Source organism: Neomonachus schauinslandi, chromosome 11 (genome assembly GCF_002201575.2).
Source record: "Neomonachus schauinslandi chromosome 11, ASM220157v2, whole genome shotgun sequence".
Classification (NCBI taxonomy): domain Eukaryota; kingdom Metazoa; phylum Chordata; class Mammalia; order Carnivora; family Phocidae; genus Neomonachus; species Neomonachus schauinslandi.
Genome location: NC_058413.1, coordinates 18199084 through 18214674, shown reverse-complemented (window position 1 = coordinate 18214674; position 15591 = coordinate 18199084). Strand labels below are relative to the sequence as shown.

Below are 15591 nucleotides of genomic sequence, written 5' to 3'. Positions count from 1 at the left end.
TCATAATCAAAATGTGAGCTATTTTTGAGAAATAATTTACACATGTCACTGTATCAGTTTAAAGTATAGAATATGATTAACATACATATATATACCACAAATAGATATAGCCAACATCCATTTTCTCATATAAAGTAAAATCCCTTTAATAACATCATATATTAAATCAGTCCAGTTAGAAACCTCAAGCATTTTTGATCCAAAGGACTTTACCACTAATTCCCTGCATTTATCTGGCAGAGTAGACTTAAGTTTCATATAGTAGGTGATTTTATTAGTATGTTTAACTGTGGAAAGAACACAGTTTATTTATTTATTTATTTATTTATTTTTAGATTTATTTATTTGAGACAGAATGAGAGAGAGAGCACATGAGAGGGGGGAGGGTCAGAGGGAGAAGCAGACTCCCTGCCGAGCAGGGAGCCCGATGCGGGACTCAATCCAGGGACTCCAGGATCATGACCTGAGCCGAAGGCAGTCGCTTAACCAACTGAGCCACCCAGGCGCCCCTGGAAAGAACACAGTTTAATCAAATTTTACCTATATATACAAATCAGAGTGGACTACCTTAGTGGCTCAGTCGGTTGGGTGTCCAACTCTTGGTTTCAGCTCAGGTCATGATCTCACAGTCACGGGACTGAGCCCCGTTTTCGACTCTGCGCTCAGCGTGGAGTCCGCTTCAGGTACTCTCACCCCATCCCTCCCACTCACTCACTCTCTCAAATAGATACATAAAATCTTCTAAAAAATCAAAGTTAAAGCTGATAAGAAAGGTAAAATACTAAGAATAAATATATTTAGAAATCCATCCAAGTTTTGAGGATATCATGAGGTTAGATTATTTCAGTTCTGGATTACTTTAACTTTTAAATTAAGCAAACATTTGCATTACCACATACTAATAATTTGGTATTTAAATCTTGTGGGTTTTTCCCTTATTGGTAATTTATAGATATTTGAGAAGAAGAAAAATATGATTAGCCAGGCCTTTAGTTTTCTAATTTTGTTCTAATTTTGAACCACTTAAAAGTCTGCAAAAGCAATGTAGTTTGTACCATTCTTTTTCCCTTAAAGCACCTTGGTGACTGCAGCTGTGCAAAAGAAATACTTAAGACATCGTTTAATACAGTTGATATATTTTATCCTGGAATTCTAAATGATCATCATTTAGAAAAAATTTAGCTAGGGACGCCTGGGTGGCTCAGTCGGTTAAGCATCTGCCTTTGGCTCAGGTCATGATCCCAGTGTCCTGGGATTGAGCCCCATGTCAGGCTTCCTGCTCGGCGAGCAGGAGTCTGCTTCTGCCTCTCCCTCTGCCCCCAACCTCGTGCTGAAGCTCGCTCGCTCTCTCTCTCAAATAAATAAATAGGAAAAAAACTTAGCTACAGTTTCTGAAGTGATGTATACAAAATGACATTAGTGAAGTTTAATAGGTATAATTTGTAAACAAAATCATCTGTTTTTTCTCTTGCAACTGTTTTTTTTTTTTTAAAGATTTTATTTATTTGAGAGAGAGAATGAGAGAGAGAAAGCACATGAGAGGGGGGAGGGTCAGAGGGAGAAGCAGGCTCCCTGCCGAGCAGGGAGCCCGATGTGGGACTTGATCCCGGGACTCCAGGATCATGACCTGAGCCGAAGGCAGTCGCTTAACCAACTGAGCCACCCAGGCGCCCTTGCAACTATTTTTTTTAGGTGAACAAGAAGAATAGATTAGCGCTTACTCTCTCCTAAACTTTAAGATGTCTCCATGTTTCTTACCCTCATCACCATTCTCTATACCACCAGATATATTAGAAATTAGAAATTTTGTCTTCATTTTGTCTTTTTAGGATCTTTTCCACATTCCTCCTTCTTATAAAAGCACAGTAACATTATCCTGGAAACCTGTACAGAAGGTTGAAATTGGGTAAGATATATTTAAAAGAGATTTAAGGGTTCTGATATTTAAGATTTATAAATACAAAAATCAGAATTCAGATGTTATATTCACTATACAAAATGGTACCTTACCAGTTAAATAATCTTAATAAGATGTTAAAATATGTAAATAAAATAAGCATGGCTTAAAATATAAAGTCTAATTGCAGTGTTTATCAAATAAACGGTGGAATACAACCCTGGAATTTTCAGGCTTGTCTGTACTTCTGCAGCATAACTAGATTTTTGACGAATTTTACAACTTAGTCACTTGCCCTTACATAAGATTTTGTAGCCACGTATTCCAGATTATTTTCAAGCCTTGTAAATGCCCTCTGGCACTGTCTGCATAACTAAGGCACAGTTAATTTGATGACCTCAGAACGTTATTTCCTCTTTTCTGATATGACTATCATCTTTAGGATGTCCTTTGTAAGTGATAATGCTAAATTACAAGTGTTTTAATGTCCTCCGGTAATAGAATTTTTTATTGCCATTCTTCTTACCATTATAGGCAAAAAAGAGCCAGTGAAGATACAACTTCCGGTTCACCACCCAAGAAATCTCCAGCAGGACCGAAAAGGGATGCCAGGCAGATATATAATCCTCCTAGTGGGAAATATAGCAGCAATTTGAGCAACTTTAATTATGGTGAGCGTTTCCGTTTGGGTACAAGCAATATGAGAAATTAGGCAGAAATTGTGTTGTACTTTAATTATTATATATATTACGTATACAATACTTCTTTCCACTGACTTCTGATGTAGCTTGGGAAACTAGAGCTATTGGGGAAACAAGTTACCCCATTCCTTTCTGACCCTCCCTTGTGGGCACACTGAATTGAGCATGCAATATTTAGAAAAGAACTTAGAAAAGAAAAATATGCCTCTTGTATTCAGAGGAAGTAACAAAACAAAGGAAGTTGGCATGAACCATCCATTCTTGGTTTTCCCTGTTGTAACTTCAAGGAAAGACATTGTGTGCATTCTCCCTCAGGAATAGTTATAGGTTCTAGCAGATGTGATGATATTAATGATCTTGGACCTTATCTGCCTCCTACTTGTCTTCCATCTTCTTAACTATTTGAAAAGGAGAAGTCCTAGAAGTGGAGTCAGATGTTAAAAGTATCATCTGGCAAGGAAGGTGTGTACATTGCAGGCTCTCTCCACTGCCCAGAGTGCAGTCTCCCTCCTAGCGTTAGCCATTGGTGCCAGGAGAGCTTCCCACTAGTCCGTTCTCTCCCAGTGCTGGTGAAGAAGCAAAGTTTGTTTCATTTGACTGAGAATGTGATGGATCCTTTCAAAGAAGAATGGGTGAAATATCACTGAGTCAGCTCCTTAACCTTGCTTAAGAAGACAAAGCTTAATAATACAACCAAATATGCTTATGACTGGTCTAATTTACCAGTCAGAGTTAATGCTGCAGTAATTATTCTTAAAACACATTCTGAAACATACACTGTCTATAATCATTTGCAAGGTGAGATAATCGTGACATTAAAATCTTCCTACAATAGCTAAATAAAAAGCAAACATCATGGAAAGGCAGTTTTTAGATTGTGAAATGACCCTTCTACTCCAGTCAGACTTGGAGGCAAATTAGTGTAGGAAGGATCACTGAACTTTTGTACTTATTATGTAAATGTGCATTTCTTAGCCTCTTTTCTTACTTGAAAAATAGGGATAACACAGAGCTCTTAAAAACGTCAAATAAGAGGGGGAAAAAACAGTATTTGTGAAAACATTTTGTAAATGGAAAGGGTTCTGCTATTTCATTGCAAAAAAGATTGTCTTCAGTCACTTGTATGATTTAATGTGTCTATGAGAATTATTCTTAAAATCCAACTATTATCTCAGATGCTGTATTTGACTTAAAGTAATTGAGAGCAGTGGCAATACATAGAGAATTGTATTCCTTGTCACTTGGGCAAGTGAGTTACTCTTGAGTTTCCATGAGGATTCTGCCCTAAGAAACTCATTGGCTGCCTGATGGTGAGAATCAGATGACATAATGCATGTGGAAAAGAGATGTGAAAAATACAAAGCCTTGGATTGTGATTTTCACTGTCAGTAGAAAAAAATCTGAGTCCCTTATAACTACAGTTGTTCATAGTCCTCAAAGTAGCAAGGGTAGAACAAGCTTGCCTGTTAAATTGTTTTTTGTGTCTGATATTACAGCACTTTAATATTCCTAAAGGGGTCAGCCTTGTCATTTGGGTGCTGGTCATAAACAGAATTACAAAGCAAACTAAACTCTGACTCTTTTTATTGGAATGGAAAGTAGCAGCAAAATTTCTGCTAGCATTTTACATTTCAGAGTTGAATGTTAACAGGTTATAGGTATTCTCACAGTAGGAATTTCAAGAGTTTTCTTCGCTTTCTTTTACCCGTCCAATTGAAAACAGTTCTTGATACTACAGATGAGATTTGGAAGACCTACCTACGTCAGGTTTCTTTCCACCTTTTTTATGTCCTTTTCTTAGGGAACTGACATTGTGTGCAGAAGAAAGAAGCACGTTGCTTTTTTTTTCTGGGATGTCAGTGTTGCCTCAAAGTTGAAGAGGAGAACATGTTTTGTGTTCTTAATGTCACTTAGTACATAGATTTTCTTAACCACATTTGGTAAAATCATTGTAATTCCACTTTTCTGTGTCTGTCAAGCTCACGTTTTGTTTTATCTTTCTAAAGACTGGTTGGATGGTCTTTTTAATTTTAAAGTCATGTATGCTGAGGGGTTAGGAAATTTACTCTTTTTGGTTATTAGAGACTCAGGTAGTATTGATATACTGTCTTATTACAGTCAAAGAAATAGACTGTGCCACTGTCATAGGCCTGAACTTATTCATCATAGAAGAGGAACCAGAATTTGTGATTGTTCTTTGAATCCAGGCAGGCTTATGTAGACTTTTTTTCCTTATCCAAGTTTATCAGTTTACTAACCAAGGTTTCTTATTTGCTTTATAAATATGAACTCAGTTCAACTTCCTGGTGCATTTTCAATCAAAGTATTTACAAACACCTACTCATGTTTAGTTTTCCCTCCTGCATACAGAGTTGCCCAGTAACCCAGAGGTACTAAACATGCTATATGTTGTGACTTGTGTCCTTCATCTCTTACCTTTCTAGAATGTAAAAATAACTGAAAGTATAATTTTAACTGGGAGCAGTGGTTTTTCAAGTTAGTAATGTAAGCTTGAAACCACTGAAAAGATCCTGAAAGTGCAGAATGGTCCCTCAGGATGGAGCCCTTCAAATAAAGAAAATTTGGAGACTCCCTGGACTGTAGAAATGGCTGCATCCATTGCAGATCAAAAAGAAATAGCCAGTAGGGGCACCTGGGTGGTTTAGTCAGTTAAGCGTCTGCCTTCGGCCCAGGTCATGATCCCAGGGTCGGGCTCCCTGCTCAGCGGGGGAACCTGCTTCTCCCTCTGCCTCTACCCTTCCCCCCCCTTGTGCTCTCTCTCTCTGTCTCTCTCTCAAATGAATAAATAAATTCTTAAAAAAAAAAAAGAAAAACAATTGAAAGGGTGTATTTTAGTAGTCAGCTAGCTTGTAGATAATAATGATATCTATGAAGATGTTAATTTGTTAAAAAAAGTTAATTTGTTAAGTGTGTTGTTAAATTAACCGAAAAATGAAGGTTTTATAATGAGTACAGTAGGGGGGAAATGTGCTGACATCTGCATAGATGAGGCCAAGTCTTAATCAAAAATGCAAGAGTTACAGCATACATAAGGGTTGCTACACTCCCTGATGCAGTTACTGCATCAGTTACTGGGAACATCTTACCCTCAGACCACCTCTGATTTTCTGAGTATGTTCAAGGGGTAATAAACATGGTGGTGTCACTTAAACGGCTTTCAAATAGATCAGCTTAGAAAAATGTGCCATGACATGAAAGATGACTCTGAATCCGATCCCATTCTATTAAACAGATAAATATTGGCTAAGTTGGGGAAAGGTTGAGTTAGTTTTCTAACTCATGGTTGCTGAAGGGAAAAAAAAAAACATCAAAACATTACCCAAATTATATTTCTAGCCATAATGGCAAAAAAATGATTGCAATATGGACTTAATAGGAATTTTTCAAGCATTCAACATTATGGATCCAAAACGGCAACGCCAGGTGGTTTTTATTGCTCCTAACAAGATTGCTGCAATGAGGAAGTTTGAAAGTTCAATGAAGAGATTTGATCTCTGGAATTAGAAGTTTGAGACTCTTAACTTATTTATGTATGATGAAAAGTCCAACCTGGCTGATAACTTCAATTTTCTTCACTGGAAAGACTCTTTAAAGGAATATTTCTCTGGAGCTATAAAAGAGAGTAACCAGTGAATGAATCAAAAACTCATTCAACTGTATGACACAAGTGACTTGATTTTTCAGCAAAAGATATTCTTAATTTACATCAGTATGCTAAACACTGTGTACATAATCACCTTTTTGGCAGTACTCTGAGCAGCTCACGTAGCTGATAAAGCAGTGAGAAAAGCTATTGGCATTTATACCTGCATTTTTGTGAGTCCAGGTGTCTGAAATACTGTGACCAAAACAGATTGCCTATTCATTGCATTTGAAAGGTACGCTTTTCAGTCTAGCTTAATTTTTCAAAACTGATCATTGATAATTTAAGATATTTTGCATTCATGGCACTAGCTTTTGAAGACCAGTGGGGCTTGTTAATTTCATATCAAGTATAGAAATTTTTATAGTTTAATTATCTTTAGTAGTGATAGGCATCAAAATAACGAAGAAATGTAGTTATAACATTGTCACCTTGAAATATCTTGTTAGTGGGATACATTTAATTGAGTACCTACTCTGAATATGTGCTTTAGTATATATGTTGCCCTGGTTTTATGTACAGATTGAATTTATAGACTAGCAGAATATCAGTGCTGCTTTTATAGAGCTTACTGCTATACACTCAAAGCTACGGGCTACATTTCTTCTGTTTGCTGTACCATGGAGTCCTGAGCAAGACCTAAACTCTTGTTCGCTTTTTCGTAGAGCAGAGAGGAGCCTTCAGGGGAAGTAGAGGTGGCCGAGGTTGGGGAGCACGAGGAAATCGTAGTCGGGGAAGACTCTACTGAATGAGACATCACATTCTTCAGCATTGTCATGAGCTTAATATACTTAAATTCTACTACTCATTGGATTGCCGGGGATGTCCCTTTAAAAGGACTGCTGCCTTCAGCTAAAAACTTAATGTTCTTTATACCTTTGTATGTATGATCTACTTTTGTAAACAGACCATGGTTATGTCCAAGGTAAAAACCACAGTGATATTTTTGGATGCTTTGTCCACAATCTTGACTTGTTTTTGCAATATCATCATTATTCAGACTTCATATTGTGAATCTTTTACTTTTAAACACCTTGGTAATTTGTTATTGAAATCTATTCAAGTCTAAAATATAATGAAATTCAGTCTGTTTCTGATAACTGGTAAAGATGATCAGTTGAAAGGTTACTGATTTCCTCTACCCTCTGTCTTTTTTTCTTCCCCAACATATGGAGAAGAGTCATGGTCAGTCTTAACATTTTATTTTCATTGTTAATTTTAATAAAGCTGCTAGGCATTTCCTACCTAGTGTTATAAAAGCAAAATACTTATCAGCTTTCTTAAAATGTAGAAATGACATTACATTTTTAGGAGGAAGTAAGTTGCTTTGCACTGCTTACTTAACTCTTCTCCATATGTTGTGATATAAACTTTTGACTATGGGATCTTACTATTTGAATAGAAATGTGTATGTATAATATACATGCATACATAAGCATATGTGTGCGTGTATATACATGCATGCTGTGAAACTTGACTACACAACATAAATCATTTTTTTAAAATTCCTGGAACGGGTAGTCTTTGACACGGTGATGATCCTTTTTGAGGCTGAATCCATTACTAACTTGTTACCTAGGTTTTCCTCCCAGTAGTGAGGAATTTTGAGTCAGTTGCACTTACATGATTATTGTTATTTAAAACTAAAAATAAACAAAGGCTGCATTTTCAAAGATAAATTTGGAGATCCCTGCTGGAGAAATACAGCCAAAATATTGAATCTTATGTACATATAGGTTTCTACAGGATGAGATAGAATAATTTAGAATTTGGGGATTTAATAACCAGGGCAACCCAGGAAAAGTGACTTGAAAACATGGTGTACCAATAAGAAAGGGATGCTCTCTCGGTTTGCTTTTGCCACTTTCAAGATTTTAACTTCTCAGGTTATTAATCAAAATTATTGTATAAGTTAGCTAATAGATTCTTTAGGTTAAAACAACAGACGGGGGGTTTGTGGAGTGATTAATGTCATGGGCATTTTTAGTAGCATAGGCCCTTTGCTCTGCATTTGAATGTTTCATATATTTTTGTTCCACAGTTAATCTTCCCTCCCCAAGTTTGCTATTCAAATTCAATGCCTGAATGACATTTTCTAGTAGTTTGACATATTTTTTGAGGAATAGTTTGTGATTGTAATGCAGGTGTCTTCATTACTGTTACCTCTACACTGGGGAAAAAGCAAAACCCCTTTGTTAGAATTACTGCACATGTTTATGGGAAAAATATTTTTTAAAGACTAGAATGATACAAGTGAGCAAAAGAAGTTGGTCAGCTTGACTATGGAGTGGTGGCAATAATCTCTTAAACATTCCAAAAGACTATGAGCTGAACCTAAAGCTCCCTTGGAATCTGAACAGACATAGGAACATAGAATTGCCATTTGAAAACTGTGACCAGATAGTCTGGACCTCAGAGGCATCAGCCGGTGGCCTAAAGCCATTTCAAATACGAAAACTGTATTGGGACTACAGTTATATAAATTTGAACATTAAGTCTAACTTTTCCTCTTTTTCTTTTTTAAAGCATATTTGTAAACTCAAAGCTGAGCAGAAGTGACTTTACTTTCTCAAGTTTGATACTGAGTTGACTGTGTTCCTTCCTCTACCACCTCATTGTTCCTCTTACCTTTCCAAAGGCAATAGTGCACAACTTAGGTTATTTTTGCTTCAAAAATTTGAAAGAAAAACTTCATGCCATGAATTTTTTTTCTTTTGCAAGACACCTGTTATCACCTTGTTCAAATGTAAATGTTCCCTTATGCTTTTGAAATAAATTTCCTTTTGTAATTTTGTTTTGTGTCTTGATGTGTTATGATTATGATAACTTAAGATTCCTGGATATCCACTAAACATTATTGATTATTTCTGTTGTGCCAGTGTGTTAGACCATGAAAATATAAAGATGGACAAGTTATGGCTCTGCCTTCAAGGAGTTCAGTCTTGCAAGTTATCTTTAATTTTCATTTTTGGAGATTTATTTTTAAAAGTTAATACACTTCTGAAAAAAATAATTTGGTTATTTTTATTGAAGCAAAACATCAGATACATACTTGCCAAATTGTTAGGAAATAAATAATTTCCATCTTCAAGTTAATATGTAAAGCAAGTCAGAACTTCTTAATTTGACAACCAGCCTTTATTAAAAGTCTTCCTGAAGTAGCACCAAGAATAGTTAGGAGTGTTCTAAAGCCAAAATTTAAATGGATAGAACAAGATAACTAAATTCCCCTGGTGATCACATCCAGTCCTCTAGCTTTAATACCACCTATATGCTGAGGACTGCGAAATTTCTATGTCCCATCATTTCTTGCCTAGAGTTTCATAACAGCCTTCTAATGGATCTCCCTGCTGTTACACTTGACTCTTTTACAGCCTGTTCTAAACACGACAGCAGAGATCCACTCCTACTTAAAGCTGTTCAATGGCTCATTTCAGAATATAAATCAAAAACATTGCCATGGCTTTCCATCCCTGACCTCAGCTGCTATTCTTCCTCCCCATCGCTCTGCCCCAGTCAGCTAGCTTCATGCAGGCAAGGCAAAGACACTCCTGCCTTAGGGGTTTTGCACTAGCTGGTCCCTTTAGCCACTCTTTCTTTTCTAATCTCTTGTCTAACTCCATCTCCATCTCCTTCAGATCTTCAAAGATCACCTTCTCAAGGAAAATTAAATACTGCAATACCCCTTTCTATCCTGCCAAGACTCCAAATCCCACTTACCCTACCACATGTTCCCTAGAGCATTTGCCAACTTCTAACATACTGTATAGTTTACTTGTACATTGTTTATTCTGTCTCTCCCTGATAGAATGTAATGAGGCTAAAATGCCACAAAGGTAAGGATTTTTGTATTTTACTCACTGATAATTCCAACTACCTAAAACAGTGCTTGGTACATAGTAAGTTTTCAATGAAAAAGGCAGTGTTTCAGACTGGGAATATAGCGGTGAACTAGAGAGGCAAACTCATGGGAGCTCACATTTTATTATGCAGGCCTGGTAAGCTGATTTCAGAGAGTAGTAGTATGAAAACAAATGCATTCTAATGTGACTTAGCACAGAAAGAACGGTTGGGAAAAGTCTAAAGAATTAATTTGAGCTGGGACCTGGATGATGATTTGGAGCCAGCCCAGTAAAGAGGTCAGGGAAAAGCATTTGAGATGGAGGCAAGAAAACCTGCACAACACTTGGCTTTAAGAGCACCAGGCTGCACTAAAACAAAACAAAAAAACGGGGGTCGGGGGCTATCCCAAAGCTTTTAGATTCCTAGTTTAAACCCTTGGGCTCCTAAATTCCTCATCTATGATAAGGAACTATTTGACTAACTCAGAGGGCACTGTGCTCTGAGACTGAGGCATGTTTCCTCCGTCCAGAAAATCACTGTTACCCCCCACACTCTACCCCCATTCATCCAGCTAACTTAGGATTCATCCTTCAGATCACACTAGAGTTCACTCTCCCAAGGAAGCCTCTCCTCCCAAGTTGGGTACAGGACCATCCACTTGTGTGCTGCCTCAGCACATGATCTTCTCCCCGTGTTAGAAACCATAGGAAGAAAGAACTCAGAGCCGTTCTGGGTGGGTGGAAAACAGCAAATGAGATTCAAGTCTAATAAGTGTGATGGAAACTAAAATTTAGACTAATGAAACCTAATTTATCAAAAACCTAAGAAATCAGATTCATTCCTAGAAGTTGTACATTTACTCCCTAAAACTAATGCAATCACAAATAAGAAAATCCCATAAAATTCTGGTCCTAAAGGGTTGATATTACAAACAAGATCTGAGACAAGGCCTTAGACAGATGAAATACTACGTACAGCTCCAGTTGGTATTTCTCAAGAAATAAGTGGAAAAGGAACAGAGAAGAGCAAATAAGAAATAAGGAAATGGTATTCCTATGAGGAAAAACTAAAATTTAGCTTGCTATAGGGTGATGAGGTCAAAAGCACAAACTCACAAAAGGTTTGAATAGAATGAACTTGGATTCATCATAAAATAAGGATACTGAAACTTGAGTGTATGTGGGAGTAAAAGGTGGGGGTGGGAGCAGGTATGGCTGTTACAGAATGAACAGTCACAATACAATTACTCCCCAAATATAACTGTTCTCCCCAAATGTAGTAACAGCTGCAAGGCTTTCAATAAATTAATGTCTGGTAAGTTGTATCAGGAAAATTCTTTTAAGGCTGACCATCATGCTACCCTCAGAGCAGCCCTAGTGTCACTGTGAACTAGAATCCTGGGCTGACTGGACATTTGGTCTCATCCATAGTAGTCCTCATGCTTCAGACTGCTTGATCTATGTGGCAAACTATTTCTAAATGAAATTACTCTATTTAGGTATCCTCTGTCTCCTTTTTGAAAATCCTATTCACTTTGCATATAGCTGTTGGGGAGATCTATTTCTACAGCCCTTCCAGCCATAACTAGCCTCCTTCCTTATCCACCTTATCAACATCTATCAATTCAAAATCCCTCTAAAGAAATTAATTATATGCAGAGTAGGCTGCCAATAATTTCTTCCATTTCTGCTTAAACATGGCTGCTTCACTTATGACGATGAATCTATTTCCTTTTCCCCTTGAATCTGAGCTATCCTTATTCCCTTCTTTGACCACTAGAATGCAAAAGTGACACTGCCAGTTCTGGGGCTGGCCCTCAAGGAGCCTGGCAGCCTCTACCATGTAAGAAGCCTCTGTAACTACCCTGAGAGCACAGCCACCCCTAGCCATTTCAGCCACTCCAGCTAAAGTACTAGATGTGTGTTGAGCCATTTCAGGACATTCCAGCCCCAGCTGAGGTCCCACCTGAATGCAGCCCCATGAGTGACCCAAACCAACAGCAGAAGAACCACCACCCAGCTGAGTCCAGCCAACAAACTATGAAATATAATAAATCATGTTTTAAAATTAAACATTTAAGCCACTAAAATTTAAGTTGGTTTACCATGAAGCAAAAGATAATTAACAGAATTTGAACAGAATGTTAACTCTCTCAGGTATCTTTATATCTTGTATTTTCTCTAAGGAATGAACAGTATGGAGATTCTCTGCAACTTTCAGATAAAATGGCCCAAAGGAAACAATCCAGAAAGTTCGTTTTATCATTATCCAATTCCTAGCTTCAAAAATTCTATACTTTATAGAGACTGTAAGTAAAAGTCAAACTAACCAAGCTTTCTGGAAGACAAAAATATATTTGTATCGGAAATGCTTCCTGCCATCAGATGCTAACAATGTATAACTAACTGAAAAAAGAATTACTCAAGAGTTTACAAGGTATTACCAAAACAAACAAACATACAGGCCAATATCTCTGATGAACATAGAAGAAAAAAATCCTCAACAAAACATTAGCAAGCTGCATTCAACAATATATTAAAAGGATCATTCACCACGATCAAGTAGGATTTATTCCAGGGATGCAAGGATGGTTCAATATTTGCAAACCAATCAATGAGATACACCACGTTGACAGAACAAAGGATAAAAATCATATGATCACCTCAATAAATACAGAAAAATTTGACAAAATTTAACATCTATTCATGATAAAAAACTCTCACCATCACCAAAGTGGGTTTAGAGGGAATATACCTCAACATGATGAAGGCCATATTATGAAAAACGCACAGTTAACATCATACTTAATGATGAAAAACCAAGACTGTTTCCATTTTAGATCAGGAACAAGACAAGGATATCCACTCATCACTTTTATTCAACATAGTACTGGAAGTCCTAGTCTCAGCAATCAGACAAGGAAAAGAAACAGCATCCAAATCAGTAAGGAACAAGTTAAATTGTCACTATTGCAAATGACACATTGCTATACATAGAAAACCCCGAAGACTCCACCAAAAAACTATTATAAGTAAAAAATAAATTCAGTAAAGTTGCAGGATACATAGAAATCATGTTTCTATATGCTAATAATGAAGTATCAGGAAGAGAAATTTATAAAACAATTCCATTTATAATTATTCCAAAAAGAATAAAATACCTAAGAATAGGGGCACCTGGGTGGCTCAGTCAGTTAAGCATCTGCCTTCGGCTCAGGTCATAATCCCAGGGTCCTGGGATCGAGCCCTGCATCGGGCTTCCTGCTCAGTGGGGAGCCTGCCTCTCCCTCTGCCCCCAACTTGTGCTTGCTCACTCGCTCTCTCTGGTGCTCTCTCTCTCTCTCTCTCAAATAAATAAATCTTTAAAAAAAAAAAATACCTAAGAATAAACTTAATCAAGGAAGTGAAAGACCTATACTCTGAAAACTATAAAACACTAATGAAAGAAATTTAAGGTGCTATAAACAAATAGAAAAACATTCCATGCTCATGGACTGGAAGAACAAATACTGTTAAAATGTCTGTACTACCCAAAGCAATCTACACATTCAATGCAATCCCTATCAAAACACCAACAATCTTTTTCACAGAACTAAAATAACACTAAAATTTGTACAGGACCATAAAAGACCTCAAAAAGCCAAAGCAATCTTAAGAAAACAAAGTGGGAGGTGTCACAATCCCAAATTTCAAGATATACTACAAAGCTGTAGTAATTAAAACAGTATGATACTGGCACAAAAATAGACATATAGGCCAATGGAACAGAATAGAGAGCCCAGAAAAAAACCTATGCTTATCTAGTCAATTTTTTTTTAAAGATTTTATTTATTTGAGAGAGAGAGCACGAGAAGGGGGAGGGTGAGAGGGAGAAGCAGACTCCCTGCTGAGCAGGGAGCCTGATACGGGACTCAATCCTGGGACTCCAGGACCATGACCTGAACCGAAGACAGTCACCTAACTGGGCCACCCTTATCTAGTCAATTAATCCACAATAGAGGAGGCAAGAATATACAATGGGTAAAAGATGGTCTCTTCAATAAATGGTGCTGGGAAAATGGACAGCTACATGCAAAAGACTGAAGCAGGATCATTTTCTTCCACCATACACAGAAACAAACTCAGAATGGATTAAAGGCCTAAATGTGAGACCTGAAACTACAAAATTCCTAGAAGAAAATATAGGCAGTAATCTCTTGGACATTGGCCTTAGCAACATTTTTCTAGATATGTCTCCTAAGGCAAGGAAAATAAAGCAAAAATAAAGTATTGGGACTACACCAAAAAACAAAAACAAAAAACAAACAAAAACAAAAACCAAAAACCTTTCGCACAGCAAAGGAAACCATCGACAAAATGAAAAGGCAGCCTACTGCATGAGAGAAGATATTTGTAAATGATATAACTGCTAAGGCATTAATACCCAAAATATATAAATAACTTAACACCAAAAAATAAACAACAACAAATAATCTGATTTTAAAATGGGCAGAGGTGGACGCCTGGGTGGCTCAGTCAGTTGAGTGCCAACTCTTGGTTTCCACTCAGGTCAGAATCTGGGCTCCATGCTCAGCAGGGAGTCAGCTTCCCCTCCCTCTGCTCCTTCCCCCACCACCACTCGCACACACACTTCCGCTCAAATAAATAAATTTTTTTAAAAAAAAGTGAGAAGAGGACCCGAATAGACATTTTTTCAAAAAAAAAAAAAAAATCAGGATGCCTGGATGGCTCAGTCGGTTGAGTGTTACCTTTGGCTCAGGTCATGATCCCAGGGTCCTGGGATCGAGTCCCCTGTCGGGCTCCCTGCTCAGCGGGGAGCCTGCTTCTCCCTCTGTCTGCCGCTCCCCCTGCTTGTGCTCTCTCTAACAAATAAATAAATAAAATCTTTTAAAAAAAGACATGCAGATGACCAACAGACACATAAAAAGATGTTCAACATCACTAATCATCAGGGAAATGCAAATCAAAACCTTACACCTATCAGAAGACTAGAATCGAAAAGACAGATAACAGCTGTTGACGAGGATGTGGAGCAAAAGGAACCCTTGTGCATTGTTGGTGGGAATGTAAATGGATGCAGCCATGCATGGAAGCTCCTCAAAAAAATTAAAAATAGACATATCATACAATCCAGTAATTCCACTACTGGGTAATTACCCAAAGAAAATAAAAACATTAATTTGAAAAGATATATTGCACTGTTATGTCTATTGCAGTATCATTTACAATAGCCAAGATATGGAAGCAACCCAAATGTCCACTGACAGATTACAGATCAACCCAAATTAGTTAATTTTGGGGTTAATCAAAAGAGATTATTCAGACAGACCTTATCTAATCACATGAGCCCTTTAAATCTGGGCCGAGCGATCAGAAATGGAGGAAGTCAGAGACTCAAGCAGTGGACATTTTCCTACTTCCCTTGAAGGAATAATTGCCATGTTGAGAAGGTCATGGTAGCAAGGAATGGTGAGTGGAGTTGAGAAT

General features: G+C 37.4%; 1 protein-coding gene across 4 annotated transcripts in view; it reads left to right on the top strand.

The window, feature by feature from the left end:
- Positions 1-9051, top strand: part of API5 (apoptosis inhibitor 5) — a 28592-nt gene extending 19541 nt beyond the window's left edge. For 3 of the 4 annotated variants that reach the window (XM_044919395.1, XM_044919396.1, XM_021685382.2), the window contains 3 exons: positions 1830-1906; positions 2432-2568; positions 6933-9051. In XM_044919395.1, coding sequence (XP_044775330.1) covers positions 1830-1906; positions 2432-2568; positions 6933-6955 — 237 coding nt within the window. In that variant the 3' untranslated portion in view covers positions 6956-9051. Of the gene's footprint in view, positions 1-1829; positions 1907-2431; positions 2569-6927 lie in introns of all 4 variants that reach the window. The other variant, XM_021685381.1, reaches the window with a different exon arrangement.
- The last annotated feature ends 6540 nt before the right edge of the window (positions 9052-15591 follow it).